This window comes from Scardinius erythrophthalmus (genome assembly GCF_964197995.2).
Source record: "Scardinius erythrophthalmus genome assembly, chromosome: 20".
In the NCBI taxonomy this organism is placed as follows: domain Eukaryota; kingdom Metazoa; phylum Chordata; class Actinopteri; order Cypriniformes; family Leuciscidae; genus Scardinius; species Scardinius erythrophthalmus.
In genome coordinates, this window is record NC_138240.1 from 28,256,750 (window position 1) to 28,275,193 (window position 18,444).

Genomic DNA, 18,444 nt, shown 5'->3' on the forward strand with positions numbered 1-18,444 from the left:
TGGTTCCACCCAGTTTCCTAACTGACGAAGAAGACTTGACAGAGCAGCCATCAAGTGTTAGACAGTATTCTAGATTATTACGAGTGGAGGTTTTTGGTCCAATAATTAGAATTTCAGATTTTAGTGGGAAATTAATAGTCATTAAAAAATTTTGTATCAACTATGCATTTTGTTAATTTTGTGAATTGGTATGTTTCGTCAGGACTTAATATAGAACTTAGTATTATCAGCGAAACATTGAAAACTAACGCCATGCTTCCTAATGAAATCTCCCAAGGATAGCATGTACAGGACAAAAAAGCAACAGTCCAAGTACTTAGTCTTGTGTTATTTCATACTGAACTTGTGATCGATATGACACCTTCACTTACTGCTACAAATTGGTAACGGTCAGATAAGTATGATTTGAACCATGCCAATGCAATTTCACTAATGCCAACGTAATTTGAGTCCATTCAAAAGAATGTTGTGCTTAATAATATCCAATGCAGCACTAAGATCCAGTAACACTAATAGAGAGATATAACCATGATCGGATGATAAGAGCAAATAATGTATAACTCTGAGAGCAGTCTCAGTACTATGATACGGTCTAAATCCTGACGGGAAATCCTCGGCAATACAATTTATTTCTAAATGGGAACACAACGAGGGCTGCGTTTCCCAAAAGCATTGTGAGCTAAGTTGATTGTAGAGACCATTGCCACCAATGGTCTCTACAATCTACTTAGGCATACAATGCTTTTTGAAAATGCATTCATCTGTCGTCTGTTCAACTCCCCACGGCATCAGACTATTTTCCTTCATCTTTAAGCGTAAAGGAGCAACCGTATCTAAAGTGCTGGAAAAGAGTCAATAGTTTCTGTTGCAACATAGTTCTTCTAAGCTATCGCGTATGCAGAAGAGTTGAAACTAATCAGGAAGATTATTTATAAAGCAATCTTAAGTGGTAGGGATTGTTCTATCTTATTTGTAAGAGGAGTTTGTTTTGCAGCCTTGGCTAAAATACCTAAAGTATAATTACAACAATGAGTGGGTCCTGACACGTGTTTTCTAACTCCAGTACAGTTTAGAATGTCTGTAAATGCCAATCCCAATGTGTCTTTTTCATTATCTACATCTATATTAAAATCCCCAACTTTTAAGAATTTGTCTGCAGCCAGTTCTAATTCCGATGCAGAAAATTATCAAATAATTTGCTGGTCTGTATGGTGCCCTGGTGGCCTGTATACAGTAGCCAGTACAAAAGTCAAACAGGATTTATCACTTACACTGGATAATGTTACATAAAGCACCATCACTTCAAAATAATTATAATTGAAACTAGACCTTTGAGTAATACTGAAAATATTTCTATAAATTACAATCATTCAAATACTTTTTTAAACTATTTAGTCTGCTTATATGTTCTGTGTTCTTTTATTTGGATGAGTTAATTTCTATTATTGGCTGCTTTAGCTCCATTTACAGCTCAGTTTGTGAGGCAAGCAGTGCCACGCAGGCCCTGCACTACCATCAGCACAGTCCGCCAGGCCTCCACCCAGGTTCCTCACATTGTTAACAACACCCAGCGAATGGGTAAGGCTGTGTGCGTGTGTGTTTAACCTACATTGTGGTATCCAAATGTCCTCAATAGCTACACAGTGGGGAACAGCCAACGGTCTCCTTGTGTAAAACGGATATGGAATAATGTTTTGTTTTTAAAAAATCATTAGATCAGTGTATATAAACAATAAGTCAATGTAAAATCCCAGCGAAGAATGATAATACTAAAACAAGCATGTGTATGGGTGGGCACGTGTGTTTTTATAAGTTCGGTGACACTTTATTTTGATGATCCCTTTTGAACATGTTGACTAAGTAACTCTGCTACTACATGTCAACTAAATCTCAGAGGATTAGTAGACTGCTTAATATCTGGTAACCCTTTATTTTGATGATCCCCCACAAAGTTACTATGAGTAACTTAGCAACTACATGTCAACTCATTTTAACCCTTCTACTCTACTAACACACTACTGAGAGTTAGTAGACATGTAGGTGCAAAGTTACTTATAGTCAACAGAATGGGTTATCCGTTGGACCATCAAAATAAAGTGAAACCATAAGTTCTAAAAAAAATTGGACTTATGCATTGGGTATGGATGCTTGTGAGCCTTGTATCTCTATCACCTTTGGTACATCTATACATTTAATCTAATGAGCTAGAATTGACGAATGTTAGTGCAATTATGTGTGTCCTTCTGGCAGGAATGTGACGTGTCTTTTCTTGTTGAATGTGCCCGTTTCTCTCTTGGCTTAGCCAATATTGGGACACAGACTGCTGGTGGGAGAACTGGAGCTGTAGTCAGAGGAGCCGGTCAATACAAGTACTCAGCAGGAGTCCGAAATGTGCAGCAGGTCATCAATGCTCCAGCTCCTGTTGTTCACCAGGTAAAATGAAAATGCACACCTGTATTTTGTCATTTCCTATTCGAGCAGAACGCTGTCGTGAAGCAGAGCTTGTGTGGTGCTTGCAAGTATTATTCGAGCCCTGCGCTACCTCTCAATTTGGGGAGAACCTCACAAAATATGACCCTGATGACCTCTCTTAACTCCTATACCGTTTATCGTATATCACTGGAAACCTTGAGTCCAGACAAACAAAATGTATATCTCTGATTTCATTTCCGGTATGCAAATTTTTCCGCCATTTTTAATTTTCCGAAAAATCTACTTTTTCATACTCCTCATAGTCCATTTGTCAAATTTACTTGAAACTTGTCATGCATAATTAAGGGACCCTCATGGCAAAAATGTTGTCAAAAGAATTACAATCAGTGATTCACGCTCGTCATGGGACGCCAAAACGTTCGAAGTAGACGGGTTCACTTTCACTAAAATGGCTATAACTCTTGAAAGCATTGAGATATTTTCACCAAACTTGGCATACTCATGTACGAGCTCATTTTGTGGTCACACAAAAAAACCCGCTGCGGTTCATCACTTGGTGGCACTATAATACGAAAAAGGCATAAAACAACTTATAACTACGCTACCGTTAGTCCGATTGACTTGAAAATGGCCATGCAGTGTCTTTGCCCAGGGTGCCATGCCTTTCTATGAAGACATTGGCGTATCTCGAAAAACATGGCTGCCATTAGCCAGTGAAGTTTGAGCACCTATTAGACAAGGTTAACGAAGGTTGATCGGAACAAAACACGGTGGGCATGTTCAACTCATGGCCCTAGAGGTCTGTAAGAATTTTGAAAGAAATCGGCCACTAGATGGCACTAATGAGTTTTATGTCTCTGTAATCAAGTGGTGTTTCACACATCCACACAATATGCATATCATTTGATAGATCTCCTCATTCTGGACAACTTTGCCTCAAGAACCACTGCTGTCGATCAAATAATTTGTTAAATATTTGTGATTATTTGAAAAGACTACTTTTTCTAACTCCTCATAGGCCGTTTGTCCAATTTGCTCGAAACTTTACATGCATCATCTAGGGACCCTCATGGTAAAAATTTGTCAAAAGAATTGAATGATTAAGCCGTTTAGCCGAAACCGTTTACCAGAAATATATATAAAAAAATTATCTGCTATGGCCCATTGTGAGTAACATGTCTATATATTGTGTGCACAAAGTAGAAACTTCACAAAACTGTGTAGATATGGAGTACAACTGATTTTGAAGAAATTGCCAGGTTTCAAGGATTTCTGATGCTCAGAGGGGTCACAGTACATTCTATCAAACATTTAAACTGAAGATGAAGCCTTTAATACTACTGTTGTCCACAAGAGGGACAATACATCTTTTTAATCTAATCTTTATCATTATCCAGCATTAGCTGATAAACAAATGTTTAAAACCATAATTTTTTTCAAAGAATTAGGTTGCACTGGTACTATAGATTTATATTATTTGCGTATTCTCCATCATGGATATTTTATGGTTTCAGGCCTACATTTCGGTTCGGCCTAGACCCCAACAGCATAGTTGGCATGAAGGTCTTAAATGCTTGAACCCCGTTAATTGCTGCTTGCAGCTATTATTATTATTATTATTATTATTATGCTAAGGAGATTAAACTGATCAGGAAGATTATTTATAAAGCAATATTTAATGGCAGAAGTTATAGTTATTCATTTATTTGTAACAGGGAGTTGGTTTTGCAGCCTTGGCTAAATGCTGCGAATACACAAGACTAGATAATGATCTGAGATGTTGTCGCTCTGCTGCAGAATTTCAATGTGACAATAATATATCTAAAGTATGATGAGACAATGAGTGGGTCCTGACACCTGTTGTCTCCAGTAGAGTTTAGAATGTCTGTAAATGCCAATGAGTCTTTTTCATTATCTATATGGATATTAAATTCACAAATAATTAGGACTTTATCTGCTGCCAGTACTAACTCCGATAGAAAATCAGCAAATTCTTTGATAAAGTCTGTATGGTGGCCTGCATACAGTAGCCAGCACAAATGTCAAACGTGATTTATCACTTGCGCAGTACTGGCTTCTTTAGGTTTAGGTTCATTTAAAAAATTAGGTAGGGCATATTCTGGGTCTTAGCCCTAGTTTATGATATACATTTTTGTAAGCTTTATATTCTGGTGGTGCTCTAATGATGATTGACATACTTAAGTACGCATGACAAACAAACAGAATGTCATCTTAGAATTGCCTTAATGTATTTATTTCATCCAAATGTTGTTTTAGAATGTTGTAAGTTAGGAATTCCAGTGAGGAAAAACAAAGTCATGTCTATTCTCAGAACAGAACTACTGTATATAAAAGCTATTAACATGAGCATGTTCAAACTAAAGGGTGTATACTTTCATTAATTTGATATGCTACTCCACATAGGAAGAACAGACATGCCAACTAGTTACTGACCTGATGCAGACACACAGCTGAAGCGGACTGATAGCTTCTTGTTCTGGAGCGAGGTTTACGTAGCGTCACATGAACATAAAATCTGCCAGAAATCTGCCCCAATGGCTCTCTATGAGAGCGCACTGCAGTTCCATTTTTCACCACAGATTTACATTGGAAAATTGGAAGATTTACACTCATCGATTGGGTGCTGTAGAGCTAGGGAGGGCTCAGAAACTGGCTGCCCCGCTTAGTATTATAAATACATGCCTGCCGAATCCATGTTCTTCATTTTAAAATATCCTGCACACTTTGACATTAAATGGTTTAGAAAGTGCCATCTCGCAGTCACCCAGTTGCCCTGCTGCGCGGGCTCTACAGCCGGAACCAAACAAACAATGTACGAGGTTCGCTAATCTAGTCTCATCCAAAGTATTCTTACAATATCTAAAGCACTTGCATTCTTACTATCCTCGATTAAAGTTTGGATTAGTCTCTAGTTCGGAAATCTTCTGTCAGCCTGTGCCACCCTGCATTTATGACATGTGAAACCCTCATCGCTGACAGAGAATGCTAGACATGTCAATGGCGTTGCACAGTTACAACTACTTTACAGTCTTACATTGTAACAATGTATGTTTGTTATGGAAAGAAGGATGCGGGAACCGGTGAATGCTTAACATACTTTAATTCCAAAATAAACAAACACAAAACGAAAGTACCTTTATCCCTCACAGATGAATGCTACACACACATAAACAAAGCAAGACCGGTACGGTGTGCAGGTGAACCCTCATGATCAATCATGCCACCGGCCTTGTGCTGATCTCTCACAGCTCTCAGACCTGCCCTGCTTGCCAAATATGAGGGTACTCCTGAGACTACTCTCTCCCACACCTACACATGGGGGTAAGGACAGAGGAGGTGAAAGAAAAGGAGATGGAAGCATGAGGAGCAAAAGAGATGAGCTTGAAACTCCTCTGCCTCTTCATTGCCGGCCCGGCAGCAATCTCCCCGTTCCCTCTGTCTGCCTGCTCCTTCCCATCATGGCAGACGGCAGCAGGCCTGGCGCGCAGGTGGCGCTCATCATTAATCACTTGCCTCATGCCGTTCTCTCATAGCTCCCAGCCACACCCTGCTTGCCGCATACGGCACTTGCATACCAGTCTGCCACACTGTAAAAAGTTGAACTATTATTTACTAAATTTGTTTGAATTTTTTGAATAATTTTCTTTTTTTTTTACTTTTAAAGCTGTGAAATCAATGAAATATACTGTATGAATTGAGTAAATGCAAGTAAACTGCATCTGGTACATTAACAAATAAAATTGAGTAGAAATAATTTAACATTTAAAAAAACTATTTATGAGTAATATTAACTGTTTTTATTTTCTCTAAACCTTTGTAAAATAGTATTCCATACAACCACCAGTATACATGACATTGGCCTGTATTGTCGATGAGTACAGCAATACAGCACGTTACACTGTTTTTAACATGAATACAATATTGCCTATATTTAAACTCATTTAACAAACATTTGATAAGAAAAATTAAACATTTAAACATTCAGGTAGCCTAATTCAAGTGTAATCAACCAGTCTGTTATCCAATATCCACCGGATCAGCGCTGGTTCTCGTGCCAGAGACAGACTCGCGCTCTGCGGGTGTACTTTGAACTTCAGACCCGTCCTGCATTCCACTCGTAGCCGAAAGATACTGTGAGCGACTGACTCCATAACCTGCCAATAAACAAACAGTGCACAGTTCTGAGGACATTTTATTATCCAAATTAATTATATTCATTATCATTAGGAATAAAGTCGTATGTTTATGCAAGGCGTTTCAATCACGCAAAAAGACAGGCGCGACTCTCATTTAGGTGTCAAATTACGCCTCTGTATGTTGTTTTGCATTAAATAAAATGATTTAAAGCACCGTAATGATTTTATAGATAAAATAAAACATACACAAACCTGAATTTCACAGAGGAAATGCACCAAATCTGCGATGCTGAGAAGAGAACTGTTGTTCTGGAGACTGGAGAGAGTTCAAACAGCCCGCGATCACTCAGCCATTGAGTTGTCGTCACGTCAGAGGGTGGGGAAGGGGTGCATTGTTTTAATTGAGTAAACTTACTCCATTTCTTAAGAGTGTTAATTCAAATATTATTAATATATTTAAGTAATATTTTTGTTTCTTGAAACAGATCAGTTTAATTCAACATTCTCAAATATTTTGATAGAAATTTCACAAATATATTAAGTGTATTATAAAGAAATAATTGGTTTGTCAAATACTAAATCATTTTATTGAAGAAAAAAAAACTTAAATATATATGTAAATTTTAGATAAAATTATCTGTTGGATTTTTAGTCAATTATTTGTGTATTTTTAACTCAATAAAATCTCTGAATATCGTTTACTTGATTGTTTAAGTTAATAAAGTTAAATATTTCTGTATTTACTAAACTGCAGAATTATTTTTTACAGTGCACTTATGGCTCAAAACATACAAAAAAGATGCAAACAGATGTTTGCTCTTACCTCATCGAATATGTGCAGTTTAAAGGGTAAAACACTGAAAAATTTTAATATCTACAGAAAAGAAACAAAAATAACTTTTTTCATAAAGTAAAAGTTTAGTTTTAGTCCTCAGCAATGTTAGGATTTGACACTTAGAAGCAGTTAAGTGGGGAAATATTTTTGTAAATATTGCAAATATCTAGCAAATAACAAATAACACAGGCTTTCTTTTTCTTTAGGTGGTGCAGAATACAGAGCCGGCAGTTCATGTGAGAGGCCAGGAGCCCCTTACTGCCTCAATGCTGGCAGCTGCACCATTAAAAGAGCAGAAACAACTCCTGGGTATTTAACACACACGGTCAATGAAACATTAGGTTTGAAGATGTGTGCACTTTGAATAATTTTATCTCAACAAAGTGATGGTGACTTGAAATAACAATACTCTTCAGTAGAGAGGGTATTACTAGAAATAGTACAGCAGGGGTGTCCAAGGGCCACTGTCCTGCAGAGTTTGTCTACCAATTAAACACCTGCACCAAAGTAATCTAGTCTTTCAGGATTCAGGATATTTTGTGACAAATTGAAGCTAAACTCTGCAGGGATTTTGCCATCTAGGACCAGGATTGCACACCCGTGTAGTACAGTGAATAAATTGAATAAACTACTTTATTCTGTATTACTGTAATATTTATACATGAAAACAAATACATTCATCCCCTTTAGAACAATAGTCTTTTCTTTACTTTTTCCAGCAGTAGAGTGCCGACACTTTACAGTGTATGACTATTTAGTGGAAAGCGGCAGTTATTGAATGGTTAAGTTCTACGTACTACATCATATTGTAATTAAAATTACTAAATTGTTTGCATTTTGCATTTGTTTGCAGGTGAGCGGCTGTATCCTCTTATCCAGGCTTTGCATCCTGCACTTGCGGGAAAGATCACAGGCATGCTTCTGGAGATTGACAACTCTGAACTACTGCACATGCTTGAGTCTCCAGAGTCCCTGGACTCTAAGGTTCCACCAGTCAAAACTAATACTCAAGGCCAGTAAAGATGCAGTCTCAGAGATCAGTTTTTGTTTGATCATTGTGACTTTTTTTTTTTATTATTCTTTAGGTTGAGGAGGCAGTAGCAGTACTTCAGGCTCATCAAGCCAAGGAACTGTTGACTAAGTGAGGAAGCTCTGTAAGGCAGGTAATCTGTTTAGTTTTCTAGCTTTAATATTTGGCCTTACTCATGTGCAATTCCAATTAGTAGCACATATGACTGTCACACAAATGTTGACCATTTTTATTTAATTTTTGCAGGCATGCAACTGAAGGTCTGTGAATGTTGTTCCAGAGAATGGGGGAAAGGAAAACCGTCGAAAACAGCACTTCAGATTCATGTTATTTAATCCATGGTTTGCACACTGCAAATGTCCTTTTTCTCTCCACAATGTTAAGTTTGTTCTGATTTTGTTTAAAAAAAAAAAGAAGAAAAAAAAGAAAATGACAAGAAAGGCTAAAAAAATATTTTTTGAAATTTCTGTGTGCAATAAAATGGTCCTGGCTTAATAGACATGCAAATGGAGTTCAAAAGTGTCTTATTCTATTCTATTTTATTATTATTATTATTATTATTATTATTATTATTATATTATCTTTTTTTTTTTTTTTTTTTTTTTTTTACAAAAATACAATTAAAGGAAAAAAAGTAAACAAATTACATGCTGCCAAATACTCAATGTACTCTACAGTGTACACATTCAAAAATAAAGAAATTAATATCTAAAATATAAAGTCATGCCTTAAATGAATTCTAGTAGTAGGTATGTGTTATGAATGCTCCGAGACACGAAGATTGATCCAAACGCAGCTTTATTAAATAAGGGTAATCCAAACTCGTAATCCAATAAACAGGCAGTGGTCAAGGCAGGCAGCAATAAACAGAGTCCAATAACAATCCAGATAGGGGCAGGCAGAACAGAGTCAGAAACGTTAAACAGTCCAGGGTCAAAAACATAAAACAAACACGGGAAAATATATCTACTGCAGTTAAAGAATATTATTGTATACAATAATTTATCTAAATAGGGTTTTCACAGATATTAGAATACTCACTCCTATACTCCAAAAAACATATAAAAGGAGACCACACTTCCAAATACTCTAGTGCTCTTTTTATAGTGTGTTTTTGAGGACTAAAATTTCATCTTTTAATATAATTTCATTATTGAATATGTATCTGTATTATTATTCTTTATTAATATTATCAGTTGTATTATCTTATGAAGTTTAAAATGCATGAGTTAGACTATAGATTGCATGGACATGTGTTTAAGGAACATATTTTAGGCACAAGGAGGGTAGCTGGGTGGATTATATATTCTGCTTAAAGGTATGTGTGCAATGCCACGTTCATTGAGCAGAGATGTTCCAATGATGATGATACTTTAAATGTGTACAGTTGGTATGCTCTTTGCAAGGAAAGGATTTTTTCAACTGATGCAAATATACCATTTGTATACCACTAATGTAACACAGAGGGATAGTGGATTGTATCATGTGTAAGCATTAGGTATACATTCCATTTTTAAACATAAGCAACATGTTTTTCTACCTTACAAGGAAGTTGAAAGTCGTTCAGTTGTGTATTTAAGCTCAATCCTTATTGTACTACAGCAGAGTGTTAAAAGCGGTATATAAATGAAGATGACAGAGAAACACGGAAACGCATAGACCTGGCATGAATATAATATCTTCTCAGAGTTTCTCTCCTGATATATAAGAATAAAGATCATTCGTAGGTAAGATTTGTTGATCTTATGCCTTACTGATTCTTGAAGTGGTAATCTACGAATGATGTGTAACACATTTACAAGTGATGAATAGTTTACACTTTAGATTAGGGGATGCAGAAAGTGTTGTAAATGATTTATTCATGCGTTTACACATCTATAACAGGTGTTGAACACTGTAGTACTGCAGTGTAAGTGCTGACTGGTGAGGGTATAGACAGCTGTCTTCTCTGAAACACATGGAGTCTAACCTCTGTGCTCCTGATGTGAGCAAAACATACCAAAAAAGTGCTAACCCTTCCTTTAACAGTCCCCTAATTACTAGGTATTTACCTGGTAAATACAGTGAGGAAAATAAGTATTTGAACACCCTGCTATTTTGCAAGTTCTCCCACTTGGAAATCATGGAGGGGTCTGAAATTGTCATCGTAGGTGCATGTCCACTGTGAGAGACATAATCTAAAAAAAAATCCAGAAATCACAATATATGATTTTTTAACTATTTATTTGTATGATACAGCTGCAAATAAGTATTTGAACACCTGTCTATCAGCTAGAATTCTGACCCTCAAAGACCTGTTAGTCTGCCTTTAAAATGTCCACCTCCACTCCATTTATTATCCTAAATTAGATGCACCTGTTTGAGGTCGTTAGCTGCATAAAGACACCTGTCCACCCCATACAATCAGTAAGAATCCAACTACTGACATGGCCAAGACCAAAGAGCTGTCCAAAGACACTAGAGACAAAATTGTACACCTCCACAAGGCTGGAAAGGGCTACGGGGAAATTGCCAAGCAGCTTGGTGAAAAAAGGTCCACTGTTGGAGCAATCATTAAAAAATGGAAGAAGCTAAACATGACTGTCAATCTCCCTCGGACTGGGGCTCCATGCAAGATCTCACCTCGTGGGGTCTCAATGATCCTAAGAAAGGTGAGAAATCAGCCCAGAACTACACGGGAGGAGCTGGTCAATGACCTGAAAAGAGCTGGGACCACCGTTTCCAAGGTTACTGTTGGTAATACACTAAGACGTCATGGTTTGAAATCATGCATGGCACGGAAGGTTCCCCTGCTTAAACCAGCACATGTCAAGGCCCGTCTTAAGTTTGCCAATGACAATTTGGATGATCCAGAGGAGTCATGGGAGAAATGTGGTCAGATGAGACCAAAATAGAACTTTTTGGTCATAATTCCACTAAATGTGTTTGGAGGAAGAAGAATGATGAGTACCATCCCAAGAACACCATCCCTACTGTGAAGCATGGGGGTGGTAGCATCATGCTTTGGGGGTGTTTTTCTGCACATGGGACAGGGCGACTGCACTGTATTAAGGAGAGGATGACCGGGGCCATGTATAGCGAGATTTTGGGGAACAACCTCCTTCCCTCAGTTAGAGCATTGAAGATGGGTCGAGACTGGGTCTTCCAACATGACAATGACCCGAAGCACACAGCCAGGATAACCGAGGAGTGGCTCTGTAAGAAGCATATCAAGGTTCTGGCGTGGCCTAGCCAGTCTCCAGACCTAAACCCAATAGAGAATCTTTGGAGGGAGCTCAAACTCCGTGTTTCTTAGCGACAGCCCAGAAACTTGACTGATCTAGAGAAGATCTGTGTGGAGGAGTGGGCCAAAATCCCTCCTGCAGTGTGTGCAAACCTGGTGAAAAACTACAGGAAACGTTTGACCTCTGCAATTGCAAACAAAGGCTACTGTACCAAATATTAACATTGATTTTCTCAGGTGTTCAAATACTTATTTGCAGCTGTATCATACAAATAAATAGTTAAAAAATCATACATTGTGATTTCTGGATTTTTTTTTTAGATTATGTCTCTCACAGTGGACATGCACCTACGATGACAATTTCAGACCCCTCCATGATTTCTAAGTGGGAGAACTTGCAAAATAGCAGGGTGTTCAAATACTTATTTTCCTCACTGTATATGGTAAGTTATAGTTGGTTATTGGTAATTACCACAGGTAACAAGTATGTAAATTCAGAGAAACTACAAACTAATTACTAGGTATTTACCTGGTAAATATATGGTAAGTTATAGTTGGTTATTGGTAATTACCACAGGTAACAACTATGTAAATGCAGAGAAACTACAAACTAATTTACTAAGTATTTACCTGGTAAGCATATGGTAAATTATAGTATTTTAGTGTGTAACTAGAAAAAAAAAGTTTGTTGAGACAAACTTTAAGTTGGCTTGAGAAAGCCGGACCAGAGAGTTTGGAGAAGTTTAAAGTTTGATAGATAGATTAGTTAGAAAGAAAGAATACTAAGAAAGAAAGAAGAAAGAAAGATGGATTAGTTAGAAAGAAAAATTAGTTAGAAAGAAAGAAAAGTTAGAAAGAAAGATTAGTTAGACAGATAGATCAGTTAGAAAGAAACATAGATTAGTAAGAAATAAAGAAAGATAGATAAGTTTGTTAGAAAGAAAGATAGATTAGTTAGAAAAAAAGATAGATAAGTTAGTTAGAAAGATAAATAGATTAGTTAGAAAAAAGATAGATAAGTTAGAAAAAAGGTAGATGAGTCAGTTAGAAAAAGATATATAAGTTAGTCAGAAAGAAAGATTAGTTAGAAAGATAGATAAGTTAGAAAGATAGATAGATTAGTAAGAAAGAAAGATAGATAAGTTAGTTAGAAAGATAGATAGATAGATTAGTTAGAAAGAAAGAAAGATAGATAAGTTAGTTAGAAAGATAGACAGATTGGTTAGAAAGAAAGAAAGATAAGTTAGTTAGAAAGATAGATTAGTTAGAAATAAAGAAAGATAGATTAGTTAGTTATAAAGAAAGATAGATAGTTAGAAAGAAAGATAGATAAGTTAGTTAGAAAGAAAGATAGATAAGTTAGTTAGAAAGATAGATAGATTAGTTAAAAAGAAAGATAGATAAGATAGTTAGAAAGATAGATAGATTAGTTAAAAAGAAAGATAGATAGATTAGTTAAAAAGAAAGATAGATAAGATAGTTAGAAAGATAGATAGATAGATTAGTTAAAAAGAAAGAAAGATAGATTAGTTAGTTAGAAAGATAGATTAGTAAGAAAGGAAGATAAGTTAGAAAGATAGATACATTAGTTAGAAAGAAAGAAAGATAGATAGATAAGTTAGAAAGATAGATAGATTAGTAAGAAATAAAGATAGATAAGTTAGATAGATAGATAGATAGATAGATAGATAGATAGATAGATAGATAGATTAGTAAGAAAGATATATAAGTTAGTTAGATAGATAGATAGATAGATAGATAGATAGATAGATAGATAGATAGATAGATAGATAGATAGATAGATTAGTAAGAAAGATATATAAGTTAGTAAGAAAGATAGATAGATTAGTTAAAAAGAAAGAAAGATTAGTTAAAAAGAAAGAAAGATAGATAAGTTAGAAAGATAGATAGATTATTTAAAAAGAAAGAAAGAAAGATAGATAAGTTAGTTAGAAAGATAGATAGATTAGTTAGAAAGAAAAAGAAAGCTAGATAAGGTAGTTAGAAAGATTGATTAGAAAGAAAGATAGATAAGTTTAGCCGGACCAGAGAGTTTGGAGAAGTTTAAAGTTTGATAGATAGATTAGTTAGAAAGAAAGAATACTAAGAAAGAAAGAAGAAAGAAAGATGGATTAGTTAGAAAGAAAAATTAGTTAGAAAGAAAGAAAAGTTAGAAAGAAAGATTAGTTAGACAGATAGATCAGTTAGAAAGAAACATAGATTAGTAAGAAATAAAGAAAGATAGATTAGTTAGAAAAAAAGATAGATAAGTTAGTTAGAAAGATAAATAGATTAGTTAGAAAAAAGATAGATAAGTTAGAAAAAAGGTAGATGAGTCAGTTAGAAAAAGATATATAAGTTAGTTAGAAAGAAAGATTAGTTAGAAAGATAGATAAGTTAGAAAGATAGATAGATTAGTAAGAAAGAAAGATAGATAAGTTAGTTAGAAAGATAGATAGATTAGTTAGAAAGAAAGATAGATAAGTTAGTTAGAAAGATAGACAGATTGGTTAGAAAGAAAGAAAGATAAGTTAGTTAGAAAGATAGATTAGTTAGAAATAAAGAAAGATAGATTAGTTAGTTATAAAGAAAGATAGATTAGTTAGAAAGAAAGATAGATAAGTTAGTTAGAAAGAAAGATAGATAAGTTAGTTAGAAAGATAGATAGATTAGTTAAAAAGAAAGATAGATAAGATAGTTAGAAAGATAGATAGATTAGTTAAAAAGAAAGATAGATAGATTAGTTAAAAAGAAAGATAGATAAGATAGTTAGAAAGATAGATAGATAGATTAGTTAAAAAGAAAGAAAGATAGATTAGTTAGTTAGAAAGATAGATTAGTAAGAAAGGAAGATAAGTTAGAAAGATAGATACATTAGTTAGAAAGAAAGAAAGATAGATAGATAAGTTAGAAAGATAGATAGATTAGTAAGAAATAAAGATAGATAAGTTAGATAGATAGATAGATAGATAGATAGATAGATAGATAGATAGATAGATAGATAGATAGATAGATAGATAGATAGATAAGTAAGAAAGATATATAAGTTAGTTAGATAGATAGATAGATAGATAGATAGATAGATAGATAGATAGATAGATAGATAGATAGATAGATAGATAGATAGATTAGTAAGAAAGATATATAAGTTAGTAAGAAAGATAGATAGATTAGTTAAAAAGAAAGAAAGATTAGTTAAAAAGAAAGAAAGATAGATAAGTTAGAAAGATAGATAGATTATTTAAAAAGAAAGAAAGAAAGATAGATAAGTTAGTTAGAAAGATAGATAGATTAGTTAGAAAGAAAAAGAAAGCTAGATAAGGTAGTTAGAAAGATTGATTAGAAAGAAAGATAGATAAGTTTAGTTAGAAAGATTGATTAGTAAGAAAGAAAGATAGATAAGTTAGTTAGAAAGATAAGTTAGTTAGAAAGATAGATAAGTAAGAAAGAAAGAAAGAAAAGAAAGAAAGATAAGTTAGTTAGAAAGATAGATAAGTTAGTTAGAAAGATAGATTAGTTAGAAAGAAAGAAAGATAGATAAGTTAGTTAGAAAGATAGATAAGTTAGTTAGAAAGATAGATTAGTTAGAAAGAAAGAAAGAAAGATAAGTTAGTTAGAAAGATAGATAGATAAGAAAGAAAGAAAGATTAGTTAGTTAGAAAGAAAGATAGATTAGTTAGTTAGAAAGAAAGATAGATTAGTTAGTTAGAAAGAAAGATAGATTAGTTAGTTAGAAAGAAAGATAGATAAGTTAGCTAGAAAGAAAGATAGATTAGTAAGAAAGATAGATTAGTAAGAAATAAAGAAAGGTAGATAGATAGATAGATAGATATAGTAAGAAAGATTTATAAGTTAGTTAGAAAGATAAGTTAGTTAGAAAGATAGATAGATTAGTTAGAAAGAAAGAAAGAGATAAGTTAGTTTGCAAGTTCTCCCACTTAGAAATCATGGAGGGGTCTGAAATTGTCATCGTAGGTGCATGTCCACTGTGAGAGACATAATAAAAAAAAAATAATAATCCAGAAATCACAATGTATATATTTTTTTTAACTATTTATTTGTATGATATAGCTGCAAATAAGTATTTGAACACCTGAGAAAATCAATGTTAATATTTGGTACAGTAATATTTTTGGCCTTTGTTTGCAATTACAGAGAGGTCAAACGTTTCCTGTAGTTTTTCACCAGGTTTGCACACACTGCAGGAGGGATTTTGGCCCACTCCTCCACACAAATCTTCTCTAGATCAGTCAGGTTTCTGGGCTGTTGCTGAGAAACACGGAGTTTGAGCTCCCTCCAAAGATTCTCTATTGGGTTTAGGTCTGGAGACTGGCTAGGCCACGCCAGAACCTTGATATGCTTCTTACAGAGCCACTCCTTGGTTATCCTGGCTGTGTGCTTCGGGTCATTGTCATGTTGGAAGACCCAGTCTCGACCCATATTCAATGCTCTAACTGAGGGAAGGAGGTTGTTCCCCAAAATTTCACAATACATGGCCCCGGTCATCCTCTCCTTAATACAGTGCAGTCGCCCTGTCCCATGTGCAGAAAAACACCCCCAAAGCATGATGCTACCACCCTCATGCTTCACAGTAGGGATGGTGTTCTTGGGATGGTACTCATCATTCTTCTTCCTCCAAACACGTTTAGTGGAATTATGACCAAAAAGTTCTATTTTGGTCTCATCTGACCACATGACTTTCTCCCATGACTCCTCTGGATCATCCAAATGGTCATTGGCAAACTTAATTAAGACGGGCCTTGACATGTGCTGATTTAAGCAGGGGAACCTTCCGTGCCATGCATGATTTCAAACCATGACGTCTTAGTGTATTACCAACAGTAACCTTGGAAACGGTGGTCCCAGCTCTTTTCAGGTCATTGCCCAGCTCCTCCCATGTAGTTCTGGGCTGATTTCTCACCTTTCTTAGGATCATTGAGACCCCACGAGGTGAGATCTTACATGGAGCCCCAGTCCGAGGGAGATTGACAGTCATGTTTAGCTTCTTCCATTTTCTAATGATTGCTCCAACAGTGGACCTTTTTTCACCAAGCTGCTTGGCAATTTCCCCGTAGCCCTTTCCAGCCTTGTGGAGGTGTACAATTTTGTCTCTAGTGTCTTTGGACAGCTCTTTGGTCTTGGCCATGTTTGTAGTTGGATTCTTACTGATTGTATGGGGTGGACAGGTGTCTTTATGCAGCTAACAACCTCAAACAGGTGCGTCTAATTTAGGATAATAAATGGAGTGGAGGTGGACATTTTAAAGGCAGACTAACAGGTCTTTGAGGGTCAGAATTCTAGCTGATAGACAGGTGTTCAAATACTTATTTGCAGCTGTATCATACAAATAAATAGTTAAAAAATCATATATTGTGATTTCTGGATTTTTTTTTTTTAGATTATGTCTCTCACAGTGGACATGCACCTACGATGACAATTTCAGACCCCTCCATGATTTCCAAGTGGGAGAACTTGCAAAATAGCAGGGTGTTCAAATACTTATTTTCCTCACTGTATCTATGCCTCTACTGAAGAGTAGAGCCTGTGCTCCAGTCCAGGAGAAGATCTAGAAACATTGATGATATGCTGCATGTTGCTTTATTTAACAGGAGGTGACTGTGTAGTTGCTGGTCCAGTGGAAGTCTCTTTATGTACAATAGTTTTTTAAGTGGTCTCAAATGAAATAAGTTCACAGTAATACTTTGCTCACATTATTTATGCATTATAAATGTCTAACAGTGTAGGGTCTTGAAGTTTTATCACATCACATGTAGCCACTTACATGTATGCTTGGCATATGTAACTCTTTAGGTATTTACAACACCACTGGTCACTATATGATAAAAGTGTAAAAATTATTCATAAGAAGTTTATATTAGTTCAAGTTTGCTCGTTGTGAAAATTAATCATAAGTATAAGTTTATATTACCTAAAGTTTGCTCTGTGTGGATGTATTGTTCTGTTCCATTGATGTTCTGTGATACCTTGAAGGGAAAAGATATCACTTATTGGATCAAATCCTGTTCCCCAGTGGTCTCTGCTGAAGCCTTTGCAAGAGGCATATATACCCTTCGGGTCCCAGCAAGTTTTCACCAAGGTGGTAGGACCAAGCGATCTTTTCCGCCACTTTGCATAACCTTGTTTATTCGTGTAGCCTGCCCTCCAGATAATAAATATGCACTTGCTTTGCAATTCATCCATTGGGTTATCATGCAATCAAACTAATCAAGAGTTCTAGACTTTGACGGGTTCTACTTATTTGCTTTCATGTTGCTGTTCTCATGATTGCTGTATGAGATATTTATAGACAACTATGCCTAGGGTCTTAAAGTTCTATCACACTATATGTAGTCACTTACAGTGGGTACGGAAAGTATTCAGACCCCCTTACATTTTTCACTCTTTGTTATATTGCAGCCATTTGCTAAAATCATTTAAGTTCTTTTTTCCCCCTCATTATTGTACACACAGCACCCCATTTTGACAGAAAAACACAGAATTGTTAAAAATTTTGCACATTTATTAAAAAAGAAAAACTGAAATATCACATGGTCCCAGGGCCGGACTGGGACACAATTTCAGGCCGGGAAATCCTATACCCACCCAGGCCATCCTATGCACCCAAATAAAATTTAGAAACACGGACAACCCTATTTTTTCCTAAATTACATTTATTGGTCTAAATCCTTAGGCTGGGGCCGTGTAAAATAATTAAAGGCTTTCTCTTGAACGGTATCCTCACTTCCTTTTTCCTTTTCTTCATTTG

The 18,444-nt window shown here is 35.4% G+C and overlaps 1 protein-coding gene across 2 annotated transcripts in view; it reads left to right on the forward strand.

The window, feature by feature from the left end:
* pabpc1l (poly(A) binding protein, cytoplasmic 1-like) overlaps nucleotides 1–8,959 on the forward strand; it is a 70,486-nt gene extending 61,527 nt beyond the window's left edge. The window contains exons 11-16 of one of the 2 annotated variants that reach the window (XM_081349452.1): nucleotides 1,459–1,578; nucleotides 2,303–2,433; nucleotides 7,632–7,734; nucleotides 8,279–8,409; nucleotides 8,511–8,588; nucleotides 8,702–8,959. In XM_081349452.1, coding sequence (XP_081205578.1) covers nucleotides 1,459–1,578; nucleotides 2,303–2,433; nucleotides 7,632–7,734; nucleotides 8,279–8,409; nucleotides 8,511–8,570 — 545 coding nt within the window. In that variant the 3' untranslated portion in view covers nucleotides 8,571–8,588; nucleotides 8,702–8,959. The remainder of the gene's footprint in view (nucleotides 1–1,458; nucleotides 1,579–2,302; nucleotides 2,434–7,631; nucleotides 7,735–8,278; nucleotides 8,410–8,510; nucleotides 8,589–8,701) is intronic. The other variant, XM_081349453.1, reaches the window with a different exon arrangement.
* The last annotated feature ends 9,485 nt before the right edge of the window (nucleotides 8,960–18,444 follow it).